We start from the raw sequence: 22,873 nt of genomic DNA, 5'->3' as shown, positions 1-22,873 counted from the left end.
CTCGCCAGGCGCATGGGGATGGACATCCGGCTCGCGGCCAATGCCATTCAAGACCTCAGAACCATCGTGTTCAGACCGAGGTCACATGTGGTCTCAAGGAGGCACAGTTGTGCGGCGGGATCCTGTCTGAGCATATCACTGCTCGGACGGAATTTCATATTGTCCTAAGCCTAGACCTCCCTTTCCAGGTCAGGCGCCCCACAGTTTGAGCCACCTCGCAGAAATGCCCTTTGTGCCCTTTGCCATTGCACAGAGGGATTTCCTGTATGGGCTGCTGCTGCACATCTTCCACTACAGTGTCCTTGCCCGTCACCTGGATACACTTTGGCAGGCCTTGTTTCCATTCCGCGGCGGAGGTCTCCATTGGAGGTCCCTCTACGGAGGGATCCTCCCCCATTATCTTGGAGACCTAGGGTGGTGCATACAGCAGTTCCATACAACCATAGGTTTCACCTGTTCACGGGCTCCCAAGAAACTTGCCCTTTTTGCCATCTTGCAGAGTCTGTGAACTATGTCTACTTTAAATGTTATAGTCTGTACTCCCTTCTCCATTACCTTAAAAACCTTTTATTGATGTTGTTTGCACTTCAGTGCCACGCTTTTGATCTACAGGCACCTGGTGCAGAGGGGGGTGGGTAAGGCGGAGGACCTCCTCGTGAACCTGGGCCTGGTCAAACTTGCCATGGTAAGAAGTTTAACAACACCAGGTTAAAGTCCAACAGGTTTATTTGGTAGCAAAAGCCACACAAGCTTTCGGAGCTCCAAGCCACTTCTTCAGGTGAGTGGGAACCCCCACTCACCTGAAGGGGCTTGGAGCTCCGAAAGCTTGTGTGGCTTTTGCTACCAAATAAACCTGTTGGACTTTAACCTGGTGTTGTTAAACTTCTTACTGTGTTTACCCCAGTCCAACGCTGGCATCTCCACATCACAACTTGCCATCAATAGGTCCAGGCAGCGGGCAACCAAGGGGGTCGTTCAGCCCGACTGTCTGTCCCTCTACAGTGGCTACATTCACGACCGGGTATCCCTGGAGAGGGAGCATGTGGTGTCTGAGGTAACCATTGAGGACTTTCATGCTTGTTGGACACCGCAGGGACTCGGGTGTATTATCAACCCCTTTAATCACATTTTAGTTTGATGTTTTAAATTTCCTTTCTGCTTTTTTTTTGTTTCGGGCAGTTCCCTTTTTGGGGGCTGCCCCTTTTAATTTGTCCCTCAGTTAATCTGATCTAGTTTAATTGTTTAGTCAAAAAGATTGACTATCCACCCTGTCTATGCCTCTCATAATTTTGTAGAGCACTATCAGGTCCCTCCTCAGTCTCCATCTTTCCAGTGAAAACAATCTTAGTTTATTCAACCTCTCCTCATAGCCAATGCCCTACTACTCTTCTCCCCATTATTGACAGCTGTGGGTTCAGCTGTTTCAACGGTAAGCTCTGGAATTCTTTTCCTAAATCTCTCTACTGCTCCACTTCCACTTTAAGGCACTCCATAAAACCAATCTCTTTGATCAAGCTTTTGGTTGCCTATCTTAGTATCTCCTTACATGGCTTGGTGTTATTTCTTTGCTGATTATGCATCAGTGGAATATCTTGGGATGTTTTACTATGTCAAAGGCACTTTATAAATGAAAGTTGTTTGTCAATTCATGGCAAAACTTGATTATTCTCACCAAATGCTAACGTCGATGCAGCAGTAGCTAGAAGAACTTTAGTCTGCAATGGTTCTCCCATGGAAAATACAGCATTCAAGAAAAAATCTAAAGCTTATTGGTCATACACTGTCATATCCAATATAACATGAACAGAAAATAGGCTCCTGAATTGTTTTATGTGTGTTCAAATATTAGTCTTTATTTTTATTTTCATGAATCATGCACAATCCTTAATTTCTTCCCAAACACCTTGCCAACTGAAACTGCCTGCAATTACAGGAAATGTAAAATGCACCGACATTGACAGATAGTGACTGTCCTCCAAACTTAGTCTTCACAATAGAAGGGAAGGAAATTACTTCACAAACTCAATATTTAATGGAAATAATTTTAAGGAAGGAAAATTGAGGTAAGCAGTGGTTGTTTAACATGCCTAAAAAATATTGTGTAACATTTTTCATCCAACAGAACAAAGGCACCAAATGCAAAACTTTAATCATTAAATGTTTTCTGAAACTTTCTTCTGAACATTCTTGCTCGCGTTTGTTCCCTTTGCCTCAAATTGTTCATGTAAAAAATAATCTTGTTGCCTATGTGAGTGATTGACAAAGTGAACAATTTTATAAATGACAGAGAGTGAAAACATTGGGGTGTACCTGGACTTCAGACGATAGTGTAAAACCCAGGTGATAGTGAATCGGCAGCCCAAATTCTGTTTCTCTCAAAGCGTAAGAATAGATTAGCTGTTACCTTAAAAGAGAACTGAAAATTATTTTGTAAACGTGCAATGATAATAAAATAGTGGAATAGAGTGTGTGGCTGACTACAACCAAAAAGGAGATATTCTTGTGGAGAAGAGGCCACGGCTGGAATACTGATTTATTTTGCATCCCTCTTAAATTTGAAAGAAAATACTGCCAATGTAGCAGGAAAGGAAGAGGTAGTAGCAATATGGGATAGGATAAAAATACATGAAGAAGTAGTACTTAAAGGAATGGCTGTTATCAAAACAGGAAATTCCAATATTTCAAATGGGACAAATAAAAGGTGAGAACAACAGAGGTTCTGGATGCAATCTTACAATCCTCCAATTCCAATGTGGGGATGTGCCAGAGGATTGGAGAACTGGAAGACTGCAAACATTACACCTGCACTTAAAAAAGAGAAATGGATTAACCTGGCATCTTCATGCCACTTCTCCCAGCTTTAGAGGCGGGGAATCTTATAGACATAATGGGCAGAATTTTCCCCTTTTTCTAAGTGCTGGGCCAGGCAAAAAACCTGGTGTGCAACTCGCCTGCTGCAGGGCCAAGTTTCTCTCCATCTTATCCAGCACATAGGAAAAAAATGTTGGAGGCATGTCTCATGCCATCACATGGCAGGCAGGACCTGAAAGAGCCAGCAACGTCTGCTCTCCAGATATCGGGGTGGCGTTTTTAAAGGATGCCCCTATCTCCAGAACAAAAAAAACTAAGAATCTCCCCCACTGACATAAAGACTGCACCATCATTGCACCCCCCCTCCCCCATGTATATGGGAATGCCACCCCAATGTAGGTCCCCAGAGTAATACCGTGGCACCACCCCCCGGCCCTAGCCCTGACCCCTGGACAGTGCTGGGGTACACCAGGGCAGTGCCAGGGTGCCATGAGGCAATGCTAGGCAGTGCCAGGAGGCACTGCCCAGGCATGTTCCTAATACTTAAATGTATTGAAATGAGGTTCCTGACCTTCCTAGGGGTCAGGTATCTCACTACTGGTGGAGGGGGGTGGACTAAATCAGAACCCAAGATCTTGCTGGCAAGATTCTTGGTTTCAGGCTCTCGCGGATTTGCACCTGTATACATACATAAGTCCAGGGTCTCATTTTTCAGGCTTGCAGGCCCTAGCATTTGGTGTGAAGGTGTTGGGGAGCTCAGTTTGAGATGCCAGAGGGCAGGGTAATGGGGCAGAGGACCTTGGGAGGACCTTGCTGAGCTTCCCACATGACATGGTTGGCAGTGGGATGAGGCCCTTAAGTGGTCATTAATTGGCCACTTAAAGTTCTCAATTGGCCGAAGGGCAACTTGTATATAATTGCAAGGTGGCAGGGTCAGGCATGTAAGGCAGGGGGCACGAGACCCACTGGTTTTTACATGCCTATCCCATGCTTGCAAATCAGCTGGCAGGGAGGCTTAAAGTTCAACACAGGGTATATTGTGAAAATAGGGTAGCGAGACTTTTGCTGGATGCACCTTTCCTTGGAGTACTTGATGCTGATACCAGGTGCCAAAAGTGGAAGAATGTTCCATTACCTGAAGGCACGGTAGCACAGTGGTTAGCACTGCTGCTTCACAGCTCCAGGATCCCGGGTTCGATTCCCGGCTCGGGTCACTGTCTGTGTGGAGTTTGCACATTCTCCTCGTGTCTGCGTGGGTTTCCTCCGGGTGCTCCGGTTTCCTCCCACAGTCCAAAGATGTGCGGGTTAGGTTGATTGGCCAGGTTAAAAATTGTCCCTTAGAGTCCTGGGATGCGTAGGTTAGAGGGATTAGCGGGTAAAATATGTGGGGGGAGGGCCTGGGTGGGATTGTGGTCGGTGCAGACTCGATGGGCCGAATGGCCTCCTTCTGCACTGTAGGGTTTCTATGTTTCTATGACTTGATCCCTCCAAGAAATGAATACAAGTTCAAACATAATCATCATCAATTGTTTCCTTTCCTGCAAGAACTAAAAAAACTTAATGCCTTCCTGTTAGCTTTCACTCAGGCCTAACTTGTGAAGCAAGTGGTGATATTCCATAGAATGCTAGACTGCACGTAGGCCGTTTGAACCAGGGCTAGGATTTACTTTTCAACCTGAGTAATTTCATTTAGATAATGTAATTCATTACCTTGAATGTTCATTACTTCACTCTTATTAAAAATTACTCTTGGGATGTGGGCATTGCTGGCAAGGCTGGCATTTATTTCCCAGCCTTAGTTGTCCTGAGAAAGTGACAATGGGATTTCTCCTTGAATCATTGCAGAGATGGTACCGTCATAATGATAAGTAGGTAAATCCAGGATTCTGAGCTAGTGACAATCAATGACTAAGAATGTAATTCTAAGTCAGAATAATGTTTGATTTGAAGGACACGGAGGGATGATGGTGTCCCCACAACATAGATGCTCATGTTCTTCTCAATTGTAGAGATGACAGACCAAAGATAGGAGAACTGTTAAGGAGTGAAATTGGGGCAGTGTTATAAACTTGCACCTGCTTCAAACAGACACTGGGTGGCATGTGAAATCAGTTTATCTACTGAACTGACTTTGGCCCAGTGCATCTACAGTGTCTCATTGCAGTGTCAAAAAACCATTTAGAAGCTAATTGAGAATAAGCCAAGTATTCCAAGGACTGGCAATCACCATCAGAATATACTCTGGTCCTATTTTCTTATCTTGCATTAGAAACATAGAGGATTGGAGCAGGAGGAGGCCATTTGGCCCTTAGAGCCTGCTCTGCCATTCATTGCGATCATGGCTGATCATCCAACTCAATAGCCTAATCCTTCTTTTTCCCCATAACCTTTGATCCCATTCGCCCCAAGTGCTATATCCAGCCGCCTGTTGAATACGTTCAATGTTTTGGCATCAAAACATATTTTTAGAGATCTGCATTTCTCCTGGACCTCTGAAACAGGTTATTCAGAAATGCAGAGTGTACCTATTTTGGGAGCCCTACCTCCTGGTGCAGGAAGCAAAGTTACGACATGAGCTGCCTCATTCTAGTAAGTTTAAAGTGCCCAAAGCCCTTTGAGAAGCTATGGGGAGAAGACAAATCTCAGTGGGTGAGGGGATAGAGTGATAGGTAAGTGGGGAAAAGACAGGATAGCAGGTGGTGGGTGAGGAGGTAAGGTGACAGGTGGGTGGGTGTGGGGTAAGGTGGCAAGTGACCGAAGGGCTAGGTTGGAAGGCAAGTGGGTAAAGGGGTAGGGTGGCAGGTTGTGATGTAGCTTTGAGAGAACGTGCTAATGAGTAAGTAGACAGGAGGTAAACTATGTGACCACCAGGCATTGTTCACAAGAGCTTTTAGTTTTAGCTAGCAGCATGTGGTGTAAAGAAATTGCAGTTACATTTTCCTGTTAACAATAGCTGTTGAATGTTTATAGCAAATCTGTCTGTTGGCTAAACCTGTACTATCTCTTCAAATATGTTTATTTTACCACTTTTGTATTAATACTAATAGAAGTTAGTATTAAGCAAACATAGAAATACAATGTGGTGAGCAACAGTGGTTCTTCTTAACGAAATGATGAAGATTTCAAGATCACAAGAAAAAGCCACAGATAAGACTTTGTGCTACACAAAGGCTATATGGGCATTGAAGACCCTAGGAGACAGAGTCCCTCTACAGAGGATATTTATGTTTATTTTACCACTTTTGTATTAATACTAATAGAAGTTAGTATTAAGCAAACATAGAAATACAATGTGGTGAGCAACAGTGGTTCTTCTTAACGAAATGATGAAGATTTCAAGATCACAAGAAAAAGCCACAGATAAGACTTTGTGCTACACAAAGGCTATATGGGCATTGAAGACCCTAGGAGACAGAGTCCCTCTACAGAGGATATTTCACAGAGCAGTGAATACCTGATTTTTGGAGTTTCTGAATCAGAGATCAACCAGGCAGTCTATTTTGAGTCAAGACAGTACAAACTGCAGAGAAATCCTCGGTTGCCATTCCCATTCTAAAGGCAGATAGCATGCAAAACAGAAAAGTGCAAGCTCCAGCCAAAGGTAAAGCGAGGTGGGTAAGTGTAACTGAGCCCAGACGATGCCATCTGGGACTCACTAATGACATGCAAATCATGTCATCAATATTTAAATTGGCTTTACGCCCTTTCTGGTATCAAAGCCGAACTTGCCAGCTAAACAGGGCCCATAAGATTGCATGTGGCGAAAAACAGGTTCACACCCGTCATAATCCACATTTTTGGCGCCTCAGGCAATTTTATAGACTCACCATGCCAATTGACCAGCACGACGAGCCGACAAGATCGCACCCTTAAAATCTTTTTGGGAAGATTCTGCCCAACAAGTTAAATTTTCAGTTTATTCTGTATGCCTGAAGAGGTCAAATCAGACAATGGACCTCAATACACATCTTCAGGACATGTGCGCTAAATGGAGCATAAATCATGTGACAGCCTCACTACACTATTCCAGATCCAACTATCTTGCCAAGCAAAAATTTCACACTGTTAAGTCATTCATTATGAAGTTCAGGGACATAAACAAGATTTCTGTGTCACCTTGTTACATTCAAGAGCAACACCTTTAGACATAGACTTACTTTTGCCGATAATTAATCATGTCTGGAAGGCAGGTTAGGACAACCTGGTCAAACTATCACATCCCATTTCTCAAAAGTACAGGAGAAACTACATGTGATTTATATAAATGATCTGGAAGAAGGAGTAACTGGGGTGATCAGTAAGTTTGCGGACGACACAAAACTGGCAGGACTTGCAGATAGTGAGGAACATTGTCAGAGGCTACAGAAGGATATAGATAGGCTGGAAATTTGGGCAAAGAAATGGCAGATGGAGTTCAATCCTGATAAATGCGAAGTGATGCATTTTGGTGGGAATAATGTAGGGAGGAGCTACACGATAAATGGAAGAACCATAAAGGGTGTAGAGACGCAGAGGGACCTGGGTGTGCAAGTCCACAGATCTTTGAAGGTGACGTCACAGGTGGAGAAGGTGGTGAAGAAGGCATATGGCATGCTTGCCTTTATAGGACGGGGCATAGAGTATAAAAGTTGGGGTCTGATGTTGCAGATGTATAGAACGTTGGTTCGGCCGCATTTGGAATACTGCGTCCAGTTCTGGTCGCCACACTACCAGAAGGACGTGGAGGCTTTGGAGAGAGTACAGAGGAGGTTTACCAGGATGTTGCCTGGTATGGAGGGGCTTGGTTATGAGGAGAGATTGGGGAAACTGGGGTTGTTCTCCTTGGAAAGACGGAGGATGAGGGGAGACTTAATAGAGGTGTATAAAATTATGAAAGGCATAGATAGGGTGAACGGTGGGAAGCTTTTCCCCGGGTCGGTGGTGACGTTCACGAGGGGTCATAGGTTCAAGGTGAAGGGGGGGAGGTTTAACACAGATATCAGAAGGACATATTTTACACAGAGGGTCGTGGGGGCCTGGAATGTGTTGCCGGGCAAGGTGGTGGAGGCGGACACACTGGGGACGTTTAAGACTTATCTAGACAGCTATATGAACGGAGTGGGAATGGAGGGATACAAAAGAGTGGTCTAGTTTGGACCAGGGAGCGGCGCGGGCTAATTGTTCTTTGTTTCTCGTTTCAAGGCTTCATTCTATGATCATCTTGCTGGTGCCAGTACAGAGCGAGACTGCGGATAGTTGGGAACCTGTCTCGGGGGCAGGGAATTCAGATGGTGTTCGTAAAGCAGAAGTGGAAATGAATAGGGTTGGGAAGCATTTTCTGATCAGGGCCAGTGAGATCTCCTGGACTCGTTTCGATCGCCACAGGGGATCGGAGAGGAATTTCCCAGATTTTTTTTTCCCCATATTGGCCCTGGGGTTTTTCACTCTGGGTTTTCGCCTCTCCCTGGAGATCACATGGTCTGGAATGGGGGGGTGGGGGTGAGTTAATAGGTTGTGATGAACAAAGCATCGTAGTTGTGAGGGACAGCTCGGTGGATAGGATATTAGGATGTAGATAGGCTGGAAAATTGGGCGGGGATCCTGGATTCAGGATTCAATCCTGGACCGGGGAGCGGCGCGGGCTTGGAGGGCCGAAGGGCCTGTTCCTGTGCTGTATTGTTCTTTGTTCTTTGTTGTTGTTGTTTAAAACAAGGTGGAATGAAGATGGTGTATGACTGACATGCAACTGCAGAACTCTCTTCTCTGCATCTAGGACAAAAGGTTCGAGTTATGCATCCGATTCTGGGAACTTGGTTACCCGCAGAAGCATCCAAAGTGTGCAAAGGGCCTAGATCCTATGAAGTCATAGCACCAAATTAAGTGATGTTAAAAAGGAACAGGAGCCAGCTAAAAGAATTGTATAACTGTATAACACCAAGCTATCCAACTGTGTCTGGAACATACCCAAGGATGGAATCAGAGAGCAAAATCGTGGAAGATCATCATGAAAAAAATCAACACTCTGAAAATACACAAATTACCATCACATCTGCAAGTCAAGAACACCCAAGTGATAAGCCTAGATCACAGGAAGCCATACCAACACGAGAGGATTGTTAAATCATTAATATGTTATTCAGACCCTTAAACTTTTAAATCCTAAACTCTTGAACAGAGATTTATTTTTTGTGTAAATAGTTTTCGCAACTATCCTAACATATGTAGTTTCTTTCGTAATGTATGTTATGTTATCTTGGTATAAAGGGGATATTGTGATATCGCTTTAAGAGAGAATATATTAATGAATAAGTGGCCAGAATGACAATCTCATAACCAGCAGACATTGCTCAGAGGAGCTTTCAGTTTAGCTGGCTGCATTTTGTGTAAAGGAATTAATGGTAGGGCATTGGGGAGAGTTACAGATCTCGGGGTACATGGTCATAGCTCCTTGAAAGTGGACTCACAGATGGACAGAGTGGTGAAGAAGGCATTCAGCATGCTTGGTTTCACTGGTCAGAACATTGAATACAAGAGTTGGGACATCTTGTTGAAGTTATACAACACATTGGTAAGGCCACACTTGGAATACTGTGTACAGTTTTGGTCACCCTATTATAGAAAGGATGTTATTAAACTAGAAATAATGCAGAAAAGATTTACTAGGATGCTAACAGGACTTGATGGTTTGAGTTATAAGGAGAGGCTGGATAGACTGGGACTTTTTTCTCTGGAGCATAGAAGGCTGAGGGGTGATCTTATAGAGGTCTATAAAATAATAAGAGGCATAGATCAGCTAAATAGTCAATACCTTTTCCCAAAGTTAGAGGAGTACTAAAACTAGAGGGCATAGGTTTAAGGTGAGAGGGGAGAGATACAAAAGTGTCTAGAGGGGCAATTTTTTCACACAGGGTGATGAGTGTCTGGAACAAGCTGCCAGAGGTAGTAGTAGAGGCGGGTACAATTTTGTCTTTTAAAAAGCATTTAGACAGTTACATGGGTAAGATTGGTAAAGAGGGATGTGGGCCAAATGCGGGCAATTGGGACTAGCTTAGGGGTTTTTAAAAAAGGGCGGCATCAACAAGTTGGGCCGAAGGGCCTGTTTCCATGCTCTAAACCTCTATGACTCTATGACTAATTGCAGCTGTATTATCTTGTTAACAATAGCTGTTGAATCTTTACAGTAAATGTGTCTGCTGAGCAATCTATATTACATCAAATAAACGGAACCTTAGTTTGCCAGTCCTGTGTGAGATTGGTAAGTTTGTATTAAGCAAGCATAAAAATACAACAGGTGAGACGGTAGGGTATGTGAGGGGGTAGGTAGGTAGTTTGGGGGAAGAGGTTGAGTGGAAGGTGAGTAGATGAGGAGGTGTGATGGAGTCGGTTGGGGAGATAGTCAGATGGTCCGGATGTAGTTGGGTGGTCAGGGAGGTTAGTCAGATGATCAGTGTGTAGTCAGGAGAATTCAGAGGGATAGTCGGGGGCTAGTGGGGGGAGTTGAGGTGATCGGGGAGTGGGTCCAGTAAGGAGTAGAGTTTAGTAGTATAATCAGGAGTTAGAACTGATTTTAGTCTTTCTAACTATTCCTGGGTGACTGTTAGAACCGTAGAATCCCTACAGTGCAGAAGGAGGCCGTTGGGCCCATCAAGTCTGCACCAACTTTCCAAAAGAGCATTCCACCCAGGTTTACCCCTTCCTTATCTCTGTAACCCTGTGCATTTACCATGACCAATCCACCTAACCTGCACATCTTATTCCAATGTCTGTGGAGGAAGGGAGGGGGTCTCCCAGTGCACTGAGACATCCTTTCAAAACGGTGCCCAATTGCTGTGCACCCGTCACTCCCAGGACTGCTACGCAACTCGCCGCTCTCCCAAAAAAACAACCGAGTGTAGGACGATTGTAGGCCGGTCTGCGCCGCTCCAGTTTTCTCACTGCTATGACACTTAAGACTTACCAGCCATTTATCTGTACTGATGGTTAATCATCAGTTCCTTTCTCTGTCATGTATTTATCTAACTTCCCCTTAAATGTATCTATGCGGGTTGCCTTAACTACACCCTTTGGTGGCAAATCCCTCATTCTATCTAGTCTCCAGATAAGTAAATTTCTCTTGAATTCCTTACTGGATTACTTATTCATCACTAGTGCATATTTATGATCCCAAGTTTGCTTTCCCCCATACATGAAAATATTTTATCAGTTTGAGGCGTGTTCATGTCACATTGAAATATGAAAACTTTTAACTGTTTATATGGGAAGAAAATTGTACTCTTCCTCTTCCTATCCTTCACTAAAACAGGATTATTCAAATTTAAACATCAAACATTTAAAGAAATAACTAAATAGGAATTGGGGATTGGAGTAAAATATTCCAATTTCATTCTTAATGTGGTTTAAATTCATATTTCTCAGTTAGCTGCACTTCTGAGATTGACGATATAAACTGCTCAAGTTTTCACCACTTGCTAATCAACCCATTGCTCTGTGGTGGTGCTCTTGCCTCTGAATCAGAAAGCTGCGGGTTCAAGACCATTCCGAGAAGGCTGATGCTTCCAGGGAAGTGCTGCACTATCAGAAGAGTCATGTTAGACTTGAAACAGTAACTCTCCGTGTGCTGAGTTTTTCCAGGGCTTTCTGTTTTTATTTCAGATCTCCAGCATCCATAGTCTTTTTTTATGTCAAAGGAGCCATCTTGGATCAGCTCGATACCTCATTTGCCAGAACAGGCTGTCTTATGGTACAATTTGAAAAAGAGCAGGGAGTTGACCTCAGTGTCCTGGTGAATGAGTGAAGGATGTGTGCTTTACCCAAAAGCAGGTCCCTGACTTGTTGTCTGCTGCACGCTTAATCCTAAGACATTTTCTTGGCTGATTTGTTTTAATCAGTGGTGGATTACCATTGCCTTCTACTTACTCTGGGGCAGGGCAGGGATGTGGACCTCAAGACTGTCTCAGCCAAAACAGGAATTGAATCCAAGCTGTTGGCATCATTCTGAACCACACACTAGCTACCTAGCTAACTGAGCTAACCAACCCCTCTCCTGGCCAATATTTAGCCCCAAATAATCACTACAACAGATTATCTGGTCAAAATCAGGTTTCCTATGGACGCTTATTGTATGAATATTGGATGCCACATTTTCTATGTTTCAGCGGCGCCTGTACATCATTAGACATAAGCGCTTTGGGACATCAGGAAAGGCACGATAGAAATGCAAGTTAACTAGTCACAACTTGCTCAAAGAAACATTGTCAAATAGTACTCCTGATTATTCACAAGCTTCATTAAAAATGCATATAAATTGAAATTTTAAGACGTTAACAGGCTCCCTGCTGGGAAAATTCTAATGCTGCAGATATAGTTATAACAGCTTGATTCCAGGTTCAATCTCTGCTCTTTTCTGGGATGGATGATCAGTAGAGCAACTACAACTGGCCATAGTGTCAAAGAGCTGGCATATTGCCAATAGGTCTGCTGTCTACACTGGTTAGGCAACAATGCATGACCCAGGGAGTTCGAAAGGATGAGAGGGGAAAGTTCTAACATTGCATTCCATTGTCATGTAGGGTTTGAATGGCCAAAAAGCATTCAGGTTAAGCAGTTCCTGGCACTGGCCCAGGTGGATTATTCTAAGTCAGCTAACCTAAATATTATTGCGTGAGTTGACAATGGAATTTTGACTGTACCAGGCAGTCCATCTTTGAGGGGAGAGTAATATTGCTTTTGCAGATTTAGGAAACCACATTTGTGGAAAGGCGTCAGCCATGGCTCAATGGCCACCACTGGGGCTGAGGATTGCTTTGAAGAAGAGTAGGATAGTTAAAATATGCAACACATATGCACATATGAAAATAGTCAGACAGGTAAAGCCCAACTGGTCCAGCTAGCCTGTACCACATGGTTCTGGGGATAAAATTTCACCTCTGCCTTTTTTGAGTGAAGGGGTGATTAGTTCACTTGCATTTCATGATTCGTAACATGCTTAGACTGGTGTTAGAGGTGGTCAGCATGTAAACTTGGTACTTCAAGCGCATTGCCATGAATGCAGCATGGAGCTGAGTGGATTCCTCATTGCTAGTGTCTTCAAGCTGTCAACTGCCTCCACACTTGAACCGAATAGCCCTGTGCTGAGAGCCGGCTGTCCCCCTTACAGAAAAGCTGTCAGAATTAAAAGAAAGAAAATTGAACATCAGTACAGAGAGAGTGACAGATGCAGCACAGGAAACATTACTAGTGAAGGTGGGCAAGAAGAGAGATGTCACATTTTACAGAGTAATAGGAGGCCCTCAAGGATCACCCTCAGAAGGTAGTGGGAACAGTTGGCCGGGGAGGTCAACTCCTGAAGTCTAGACCTGATGACCTAGGAGAAGGAAAGTGCAGATAGGCATGCATACCAAGATGCTTGGTGCATTGACTGGCCTGCCAGACAGCTTCCTGTCACTGTCAAGGAGTAAGAGGTCTCACAACACCAGGTTAAAGTCCAACAGGTTTATTTGGTAGCAAATACCATAAGCTTTCGGAGCACTGCTCCTTCGTCAGATGGAGTGGATATCTGCTCTCAAACAGTGCACAGACACAGAAATCAAGTTACAGAATACTAATTAGAATGCGTATCTCTACAGCCAGCCAGGTCTTAAAGGTACAGACAATGTGGGTGGAGGGAGCATTCAACACAGGTTAAAGAGATGTGTATTGTCTCCAGACAAAACAGCTAGTGAGATTCTACAAGCCCAGGAGGCAAGCTGTGGGGGTTACTGATAATGTGACATAAATCCAACATCCCGGTTTAGGCTGTCCTCATGTGTGCGGAACTTGGCTATCAGTTTCTGCTCAGCGACTCTGCGCTGCCGGGTGTCATGAAGGCCGCCTTGGAGAACGCTTACCTGAAGATCCAAGGCTGAATGCCCGTGACTGCTGAAGTGCTCCCCCACAGGAAGAGAACAGTCTTGCCTGGTGATTGTCGAGCGGTGTTCATTCATCCATTGTCGTAGCGTCTGCATGGTTTCCCCAATGTACCATGCCTCGGGACATCCTTTCCTGCAGCGTATCAGGTAGACAACGTTGGCCGCGTTGCAAGAGTAGGTACCGTGTACCTGGTAGATGGTGTTCTCACGTGAGATGATGGCATCCGTGTCGATGATCCGGCACGTCTTGCAGAGGTTGCTGTGGCAGAGTTGTGTGGTGTCGTGGTCACTGTTCTCCTGAAGGCTGGGTAGTTTGCTGCGGACAATGGTCTGTTTGAGGTTGCGTGGTTGTTTGAAGGCAAGAAGTGGGGGTGTGGGGATGGCCTTGGCGAGATGTTCATCTTCATCAATGACATGTTGAAGGCTCCGGAGGAGATGCCGTAGCTTCTCCGCTCCGGGGAAGTACTGGACGACGAAGGGTACTCTATCCACCGTGTCCCGTGTTTGTCTTCTGAGGAGGTCAGTGCGGTTTTTCACTGTGGCGCATCGGAACTGTTGATCGATGAGTCGAACGCCATATCCTGTTTTTATGAGGGCATCTTTCAGTGTCTGGAGGTGTCTGTTGCGATCCTCCTCATCTGAGCAGATCCTGTGTATTCGGAGGGCTTGTCCGTAGGGGATGGCTTCTTTTACGTGTTTAGGGTGGAAGCTGGAGAAGTGGAGCATCATGAGGTTATCCGTGGGCTTGCGGTACAGTGAGGTGCTGAGGTGACCGTCCTTAATGGAGATGCGTGTGTCCAAGAATGCAACCGATTCCGGAGAGTAGTCCATGGTGAGTCTGATGGTGGGATGGAACTTGTTGATGTCATCATATAGTTGTTTCAGTGATTGCTCACCATGACTCCAAAGGAAGAAAATGTCATCGATGTATCTAGTGTATAGCATCGGTTGAAAGTCCTGTGCGGTGGAGAAGTCTTGTTCGAACCTGTGCATGAAGATGTTGGCATATTGAGGTGCAAATTTTGTCCCCATGGCTGTTCCGCGTGTCTGGATGAAGAACTGGTTGTTGAAGGTGAAGATATTGTGGTCCAGGATGAAGCGGATGAGTTGTAAAATTGCATCTGGAAACTGGCAGTTGACGGCATTGAGTACCGAGGCCGTTGCAGCAATGCCATCATCGTGGGGGATGCTGGTGTAGAGTGCCGAGACATCCATTGTGACGAGGAGTGCTCCTGGTTCAACTGCTCCATGTGTGTTGAGTTTCTGTAGGAAGTCCGTAGTGTCGCGACAAAAGCTGGGGGTTCTTTGTACAATGCCTTCAAACAACCACGCAACCTCAAACAGACCATTGTCCGCAGCAAACTACCCAGCCTTCAGGAGAACAGTGACCACGACACCACACAACTCTGCCACAGCAACCTCTGCAAGACGTGCCGGATCATCGACACGGATGCCATCATCTCACATGAGAACACCATCTACCAGGTACACGGTACCTACTCTTGCAACTCGGCCAACGTTGTCTACCTGATACGCTGCAGGAAAGGATGTCCCGAGGCATGGTACATTGGGGAAACCATGCAGACGCTACGACAATGGATGAATGAACACCGCTCGACAATCACCAGGCAAGACTGTTCTCTTCCTGTGGGGGAGCACTTCAGCAGTCACGGGCATTCAGCCTTGGATCTTCAGGTAAGCGTTCTCCAAGGCGGCCTTCACGACACACGACAGCGCAGAGTTGCTGAGGAGAAACTGATAGCCAAGTTCCGCACACATGAGGACGGCCTAAACCAGGATGTTGCATTTATGTCACATTATCAGTAACCCCCACAGCTTGCCTCCTGGGCTTGTAGAATCTCGCTAGCTGTTCTGTCTGGAGACAATACACATCTCCCTCCACCCACATTGTCTGTACCTTTAAGACCTGGCTGGCTGTAGAGATACGCATTCTAATTAGTGTTCTGTAACTTGACTTCTGTGTCTGTGCACTGTTTGAGAGCAGATATCCACTCCATCTGACGAAGGAGCAGTGCTCCGAAAGCTTATGGTATTTGCTACCAAATAAACCTGTTGGACTTTAACCTGGTGTTGTGAGACTTCTTACTGTGCTTACCCCAGTCCAACGCCGACATCTCCACATCATGACTGTCAAGGAGCACAGAGGAGTGCAGCTTCAAGTTGATGGAGGGCATCAGCCATTGTTTGCCCTCTTTACAGCCTCTAATCCACTCTCCGAAATGCTGCAGATCTCTAGAGGCACTGCCTCCATACCAGTAGGTGGACAGATCACCCAATCCTCTGCCACCCCTGTGAGAATGCAGCATTACTCCCTGAAAAACTAGGAACTCACCATAACACTTCCCAAAACACTCCAGCATATCTACAGATGCTCGATAATTGCAAAAGTTCTTAAAAATTACCTTACCTACTATTTGAATGCCTGACCTGTTAAATGAACATTGGTGCAGGAACCTAGTTCACAGCTGAATACTTGTTGGATTCTGAATTATATTCACATTCATTGCCAAGAACTGTGCATTTTAGTTTAAATACCCTGGTACCACATCAGCAGATTGAGCTGCATGTCATTAGGGCAGCATTGCTCTACAGTCTCCTGGCACGTGCTGGAGATGCTAACGTCGTCACTACTCTTGAGGATGCATCCCATCAGCCATACTGGAAGTAGCTGATGGCATAGCGCATCCCAGCAAAATGGCACTAGACTTGCACAGTGCCACCATCAGCGACACTACAAAGATGAATTTCTTACCCCTGATGCATTGTGAATCCCAGCACAGGCACTCTGGAATGCACGAACTGAAAAGGTAGTGAAAGCATTTTCAAAAGAAAATTGGATAAATATTTGAAGAGGAGAAAATTGCAGGACTGAGGAAAGAGCAAGAATCTGGAACTAATTGAATAGTTTTCCAAAGAGCCTGTGTAGGCCAATGGATGAAATAGATTTCTTTATATTGTATGATTTTCTGACATGCAATTGGACATAGTTATGTTGCAAAATATTTCATCAATGTCATTCAAAAGAGCCAGGTATTGGTTAACTCACTCTTTGCTCCTGTGTTTTTGACAAATTATCTCAAAATTACCCTTGCTGGAAAGAAGGCTAAGAGGAGATTTGATAGAGGTGTTCAAAATCATGATGGGACTGAATAGAGTAGGTGGGGAAAACCTGATCCCACTTGTAAAAGAAACAAGAATGAGAGGGCACAGATCTAAAGTGATTTGCAAAATAATTTAATGTGATGTGACAAAAAACCTTTTCACACTGAGTGGTTTGAGTCTGGAATGCAAGTGTGGTGGAGGCAAGTTCAATCGAGGCATTTAAGAGGGCATTGGATAATTATTTGAATTTTAAAAATGTGCAAGGATATGGGGAAAAGGTAGGAGAATGACACTTGATGCTCATTTGGAGAGCCTGTGAGAAATATAATGGGCCAAATGGCATCCTTCTGCACTGCAACAATTCTGTGATTCTGTGAACCATAATTTTTCAAAAGATATAAAAGTATCTTAAGTAGATCACCTCATTTTAATTTATTTATTTATAACTTCTTCCCCTACAAACGTCTTCCCTCATTACATTTCTTGTCACTAATAGACCCTTGTCTCTCCTGCTATCAGATTTCCAAAACTGCTGCTCTGGCTGGAAAACCAACAGGTTGTAATGAATAGTTAACTGGCTGCAAGACAGAAAGCAAAGAGTAAGGGTTAAAGAGTAGCAGGTAGAAAGTGAGATCCCACAAAGATAAATGTTGGGACCACTGTTATGATATAGCTCTTGGTGCTAAAGGGATCAAGAGATATGGGGGGAAGGCAGGATCATGATATTGAGTTCGATGATCAGCCATGATCAAAATGAATGGCGGCGCAGGCTCGAAGGGCCGAATGGCCTCCTCCTCCTTCTAGTTAACAATCTAGACTTTGAAACCAAAAACAGAATTTCTAAACTTGTTGATGACTCCAAAATAGTGCAGTAGTTAATAATGAGAAATTCAAGTAATTACAAAATACATGAATAAACTTATAGAATGGCAAATGAAATTTGACATGGGTAAGTGTGAGGAATTGTATTTTTGTTTTTAAAGGCCGCATAGGCCGGGAATTGTATCGTCCCGCCTGTCACGGGAATCGGAGCGGGTGAGGGGTGGACCATGAAAAAGTCCGTTGACCTTGAGTGGGATTTTACAATTTTGGACTGAGCAAGGCCATAGAATCACGTTCATATTATTTGGGAAATAAGAATCTAACTGAGGTAGCAGAGAATAGGGAGCTGGGAGTACACATCACTAAAAGTAGCGACACAGTTAAATAAAGCCATAAATAAAACCAATCAAGAAAAAGGGCTTATCTTTAGTAAAGTAGAGAAGTTGTGCCAGACTTCTATTAAGCATTGTTAGATCTCAACCAGAGTACTCTGTGCAGTTCTGGTTCCCTTACTATAAAAAGGATGTAGAGACACTGGAGAGGGTGCAATGAAGATTTACAGGGATGATACCAGAAATGCAAAGTTATACCTATCAATAACAGCCACAAGTTGTAATTCTGCGGCACCTTTAATGTAATAAGACATTCCAAGGTGTTTCACAGAAGTGTTATAAAGTGAAAGATGGTCCAACATAGACAAAATAACTGAACTCCAGAGGTGAGTTTAGAGTCACCATCCTGAACATCAAGGCAGCTTTTGACTGAGTGTAGCATAAGGGGCCCCGAGCAAAATTGAACTCCATGAGGGTTGGGGAAAACTTTCCGCTGGTTAGAGTCATACCTAGCACAAAGGAAGATGGTTGTGGTTTTTGGAGGTTAATCATCTCAGTCCAAAGACATTGCTGCAGGAATTCCTTAGAGTAGTGTCCTAGGCCCAACCAGCTTCAACTGCTTCATTAATGGCCTTCCCTCCAGCATGAGGTCAAAAGTGGGGACGTTCACTGATTATTGCTCAATGTTTGGCACCATTTGCAATCCTCGGATACCATGCAACAAAACCAAAACAATGTTTCAGGACAAGGCTGTAAAATGGCACATAACATTCATGCCACACAAGTGCCAGGCAATGGCAATCTCCCCTTGACATTCAATGGCATTATCATCACTGAATTCAAATCAGGCATTCAGAAGAAATTTCTTACCCAGAGAGTGGAACTCACTACTAAAGAGTGGTTGAAGCAAGTAATATACTGTTGATGTGTTTTAAGAGGAAGCTAGATAAGCATACGAGAGAGAAGGAAATGTTAATAGCTAATTAAGGAAGGAAGGGAGGAGACGTGAGTAGAGCATAAGTACCAGACTGAACTGTTGGCCAAATGTCTGTTTCTGAGCTGGATATGCCATATAATTCTATGAATTTGACTGTTATCACATTAAGCACCCTCTGAATTTGACTGTTATCACATTAAGCACCCTCTCCAAAGCCCCCACATTACAGGAAGGATGTGGAGGCTTTGGAGAGGGTGCAGAGGAGGTTTACCAGGATGTTGCCTGGTATGGAGGGGAGATCCTATGAGGAGAGGCTGAGGGATTTGGGATTGTTTTCGCTGGAAAGGCGGCGGCTAAGAGGGGATCTTATTGAAACATATAAGATGATTAGAGGTTTAGATAGGGTGGATAGTGATAGCCTTTTTCCTCTGATGGAGAAATCCAGCACGAGGGGGCATGGCTTTAAATTGAGGGGGGGTAGTTATAGAACCGATGTCAGGGGTAGGTTCTTTACCCAGAGGGTGGTGAGGGATTGGAATGCCCTGCCAGCATCAGTAGTAAATGCGCCTAGTTTGGGGGCGTTTAAGAGATCCGTAGATAGGTTCATGGACGAAAAGAAATTGGTTTAGGTTGGAGGGTCACAGTTTTTTGTTTTTTTTTTAACTGGTCGGTGCAACATCGTGGGCCGAAGGGCCTGTTCTGCGCTGTAATGTTCTATGTTCTATGTTCTATCATTATGGACACTCTAGACTTGCATTTATTGTTTTTTTAAAAAATTGAGATGTAGGATCACTCTAGCCAAGGGGAGGGGGGAGTACAAGAGGTACAAGGGATGAAATTAGCAAGCACTTTTCCACACAACTCTCTTTCCCCAAAAATTCTGTAGCTGCAGAATCATTTGAAGCTTTCAAGACTGAGATTGATCATTTTTTGTTGAGAATCAATGGAAGGAAGAAGCCAGCGTTAGGCACCAAAAAGGCATGGTTAGAGGTTACACCAGAGGTCAGCAGTAGGAAAATGCTGGGTGCGCAGTGTTGCAAAGGAGTCAATTAACTAGGCAGCGCAGGAAAGTTGAGAGTAATGTCACATTCACCTACACCCCATGTGCCTATCATCCCAACTCCTCATTTACCCCACTTTGCCTACTCCAGCATATCATTCCTCATACCAAGAGCTGGATTTTACCACATGCTTCAGGACCCTAACATCGGGACCAAATGATTGTTAATTCTGTTACCAGATAGTGTTAGGGCGCCAGATCAGAAACACCAAGATATATTAATTATGAAGCCAGACCAGACTCCAACAATTTTTCTATTTTGACATAAATGTAAGGAAAATATGCTTCACCTCAGGAATAATTCCGCTGACAAATTGGGGATCTTTTGTCAAAACAAGCTTTATTCATAACGCAGTTTAATGTATTACTAATAAAATGAAACAGTTTAACTCTTAACTATTGAACAACCTTTCAACATGAAAGTAAACTGCTCTTAGCTTCTAACTTATTATGCAATTCCAATTAAGCAATATTTCTCTTATAGACTTAAATCCCACTTTAACATTAGTTAGCAAATCCAAGCATACTTGCTTTGACTTTGGTAGCAGCGGTGAAGGTTCCAGAGACTTTTCAGAGAAGAAGAGAGAGACCTGGTTGTAGGCTGCTATCTTTAAACAGCCCTTTCCAGCTGTCTTTTTCAGATACAAGCCTAGCTCCTCCCATTTCAAGTATCACATGACTGTATGACCCTGTATACCTAACCCACCTTCCATGACTTAAATCAAGAAAACATCCCAAGGGTCCTTTTCTTCAGTAAGGAAAAGGTCATTAAGCCTTCTGCTAACTAAGCACTTACATGGCCAAAATTATCCTGCTTTCCAGCATCATCTGTATTCCTTCCAGACAAACCAACTGCTTGTAACAAAACACCGCATCTTAAAGCAGTCTGAGGAGTCTATGTTTTATGCCTAGTACCTGCCTAGTACCTGCTGCAGGTCCAAACTGTGAAATGTACAGAGTGTACAGAGTGCAAAACACCTCAACCATTCTGGATACCTATAGATCAGTCCAGGAACGTGAAGCACATCTTCAATGTGTCAATTGCTCATCCAATTACACAACTGGCTACCTGGTAACTCTTTGAGGTGCAAAAAAGATTAGGAATGAAAGGATCATGGCAGCTGTCCGTGAATCATGCACACAATTGGAATAAACACCTTTGTGGTTGTACACCAGCTGGTCACTGACAGGGTGGAAGCCCTTGCAGTTGATGAATACCCCTGGGTGACCTGTGAATTCCTTAACTGTTACTTTTATGCAGTCAACATTATCCTGCACCTGTGGGAAGTTGGCCAGAGTTGCAAACTTGAGTGCCTACTCATTCTGACTGACATAGTTGATGGCAAAGCTGGCGTAATTGATGGCAAAGAAGCTATCTTGTACATTTAAATATGGACAATTGCAAGAACCTACAAATGCCCAGAGGCCAAGTTGAGAGCAATGATGACTTTGAGAACCACTAGTAAATGATGGCCACCAGATCCAGTAGACAGCAAGACTCATTCCAACAGGCTGCAAAGACCACCTGACATGACACTGACTGTCCTGAAATGATGGTTTTTTGACACATCAAGAAAGCTTATCCACTGTCTATGCTGCTTCTGCTGTTGCTACTCCTGCTGTAGCAGCTGTTCCTACTGGTCATCTTAGTCCTAATCTGAGATCCAGAGTAACATAGCAAATACAAACCCATACTGAACTGATAGGTCAGAGCTCCAAAGTGCAGATCAAACCACCAAACTTCAAAACTGTGTGAAGTAATCTCTGAGCAAGTACTGTGAGCAATCCTTTCACACAAACAAGCAAGAAAGCACTGATGGCAATTAGAGTACTTATTGACATATTTCCCTGTTATGTTTTCAGCCCTCTCAGTGACTATTTCCTTCATACTTGCTTTCATTGGTAAGTTCCAAGAACCCTTTGAATCAAAGTGAAACTGCAAAATCCGTGTCTATGTTACGAACTGATCAATTAACGTATTGAAATTGACAATCTAGTTCTCCCACAAGATAGCTTGCATACAAACATATGAACTAGGAACAGGAGTAGGCTGTACATCATTCAGCATCTCAAGCCAATCCATCATTCAATAAGGTCATGCTGATCTGATAGTGGCCTCAACTTCATATTCAGCCTACTCCCAATTGCCTTTGACTCCCATGTTAGTCAAGAATGTATCTTCCTCTGTCTTAAAAGTAATAATTGATATTAATTAATTGACCATGCTCTGTGGAAGACAACCCTCTGGGAGAAATAATTTCCCCTCGTCTCTGTCTTAAATGGAAGACCTCTTCTATAAAAATTGTCCCCCAGTCGGGCCTTACCTGTCCAACTTTTGTTCATAAGGAACCACCCCCACTCTCTCATCCCAGATATTAGTACTCTTGATGTGGACTCACCAATCCCTGTACAACTGTAGCAAAACATCCCTACTTTTATATTCCATTCCCCCTGCGATAACTGACAATATTCTATTTGCCTTCCTAATCACCTGCTTACGAATCTTTCGTGATTCATGTACCAGGGCACCCAGATCCCTCTGTACCTCAAAAGTCCTGGAGTCTCTCTCCATTTCAATAATAAACTGCTTTTCTACCTGCCTAAGTAAACAAGTTTACGTTTTCCCACATCATCCTCCATCTGCCAAACTCTTGCCCGCACATTTAACCAATCTACATCCCTTTGTAGACTCCATGGGTGGAATTTTATGAGAAAAATTCTAAGTGGCCAGCTAGCATGAAAATGGGAGAGATCCAGATCCATTTTTTGGGCAAGTCTTTACTCCCAACTTACGGACTTAGTGCATGAAAAAATGGGCTAGACCATTTCTAACCACTAGAGGCAGTGGGCGGAGCTTAACTCACCAGCGAACTTGGTGCTCCGATTGGAGCCACAAACTGCA

General features: G+C 44.0%; 1 protein-coding gene across 3 annotated transcripts in view; it reads left to right on the top strand.

Annotated features, from left to right (window-relative positions):
- prkn (parkin RBR E3 ubiquitin protein ligase) overlaps positions 1–22,873 on the top strand; it is a 1,119,547-nt gene that overhangs the window by 1,075,403 nt on the left and 21,271 nt on the right. The window contains exon 11 of one of the 3 annotated variants that reach the window (XM_078230132.1): positions 8,564–9,071. The exons of the other annotated variants lie outside the window; for them this stretch is intronic. Within the exon in view, the coding sequence (XP_078086258.1) occupies positions 8,564–8,659 (96 nt within the window). The 3' untranslated portion in view covers positions 8,660–9,071. Of the gene's footprint in view, positions 1–8,563; positions 9,072–22,873 lie in introns of those variants that run through there. 3 annotated transcript variants of the gene reach the window in all.

Source organism: Mustelus asterias, chromosome 15 (genome assembly GCF_964213995.1).
Source record: "Mustelus asterias chromosome 15, sMusAst1.hap1.1, whole genome shotgun sequence".
Lineage (NCBI taxonomy): Eukaryota > Metazoa > Chordata > Chondrichthyes > Carcharhiniformes > Triakidae > Mustelus > Mustelus asterias.
The sequence above is the reverse complement of the archived record's forward strand: the minus strand, read 5'-3'. Positions and strand labels throughout refer to the sequence as shown.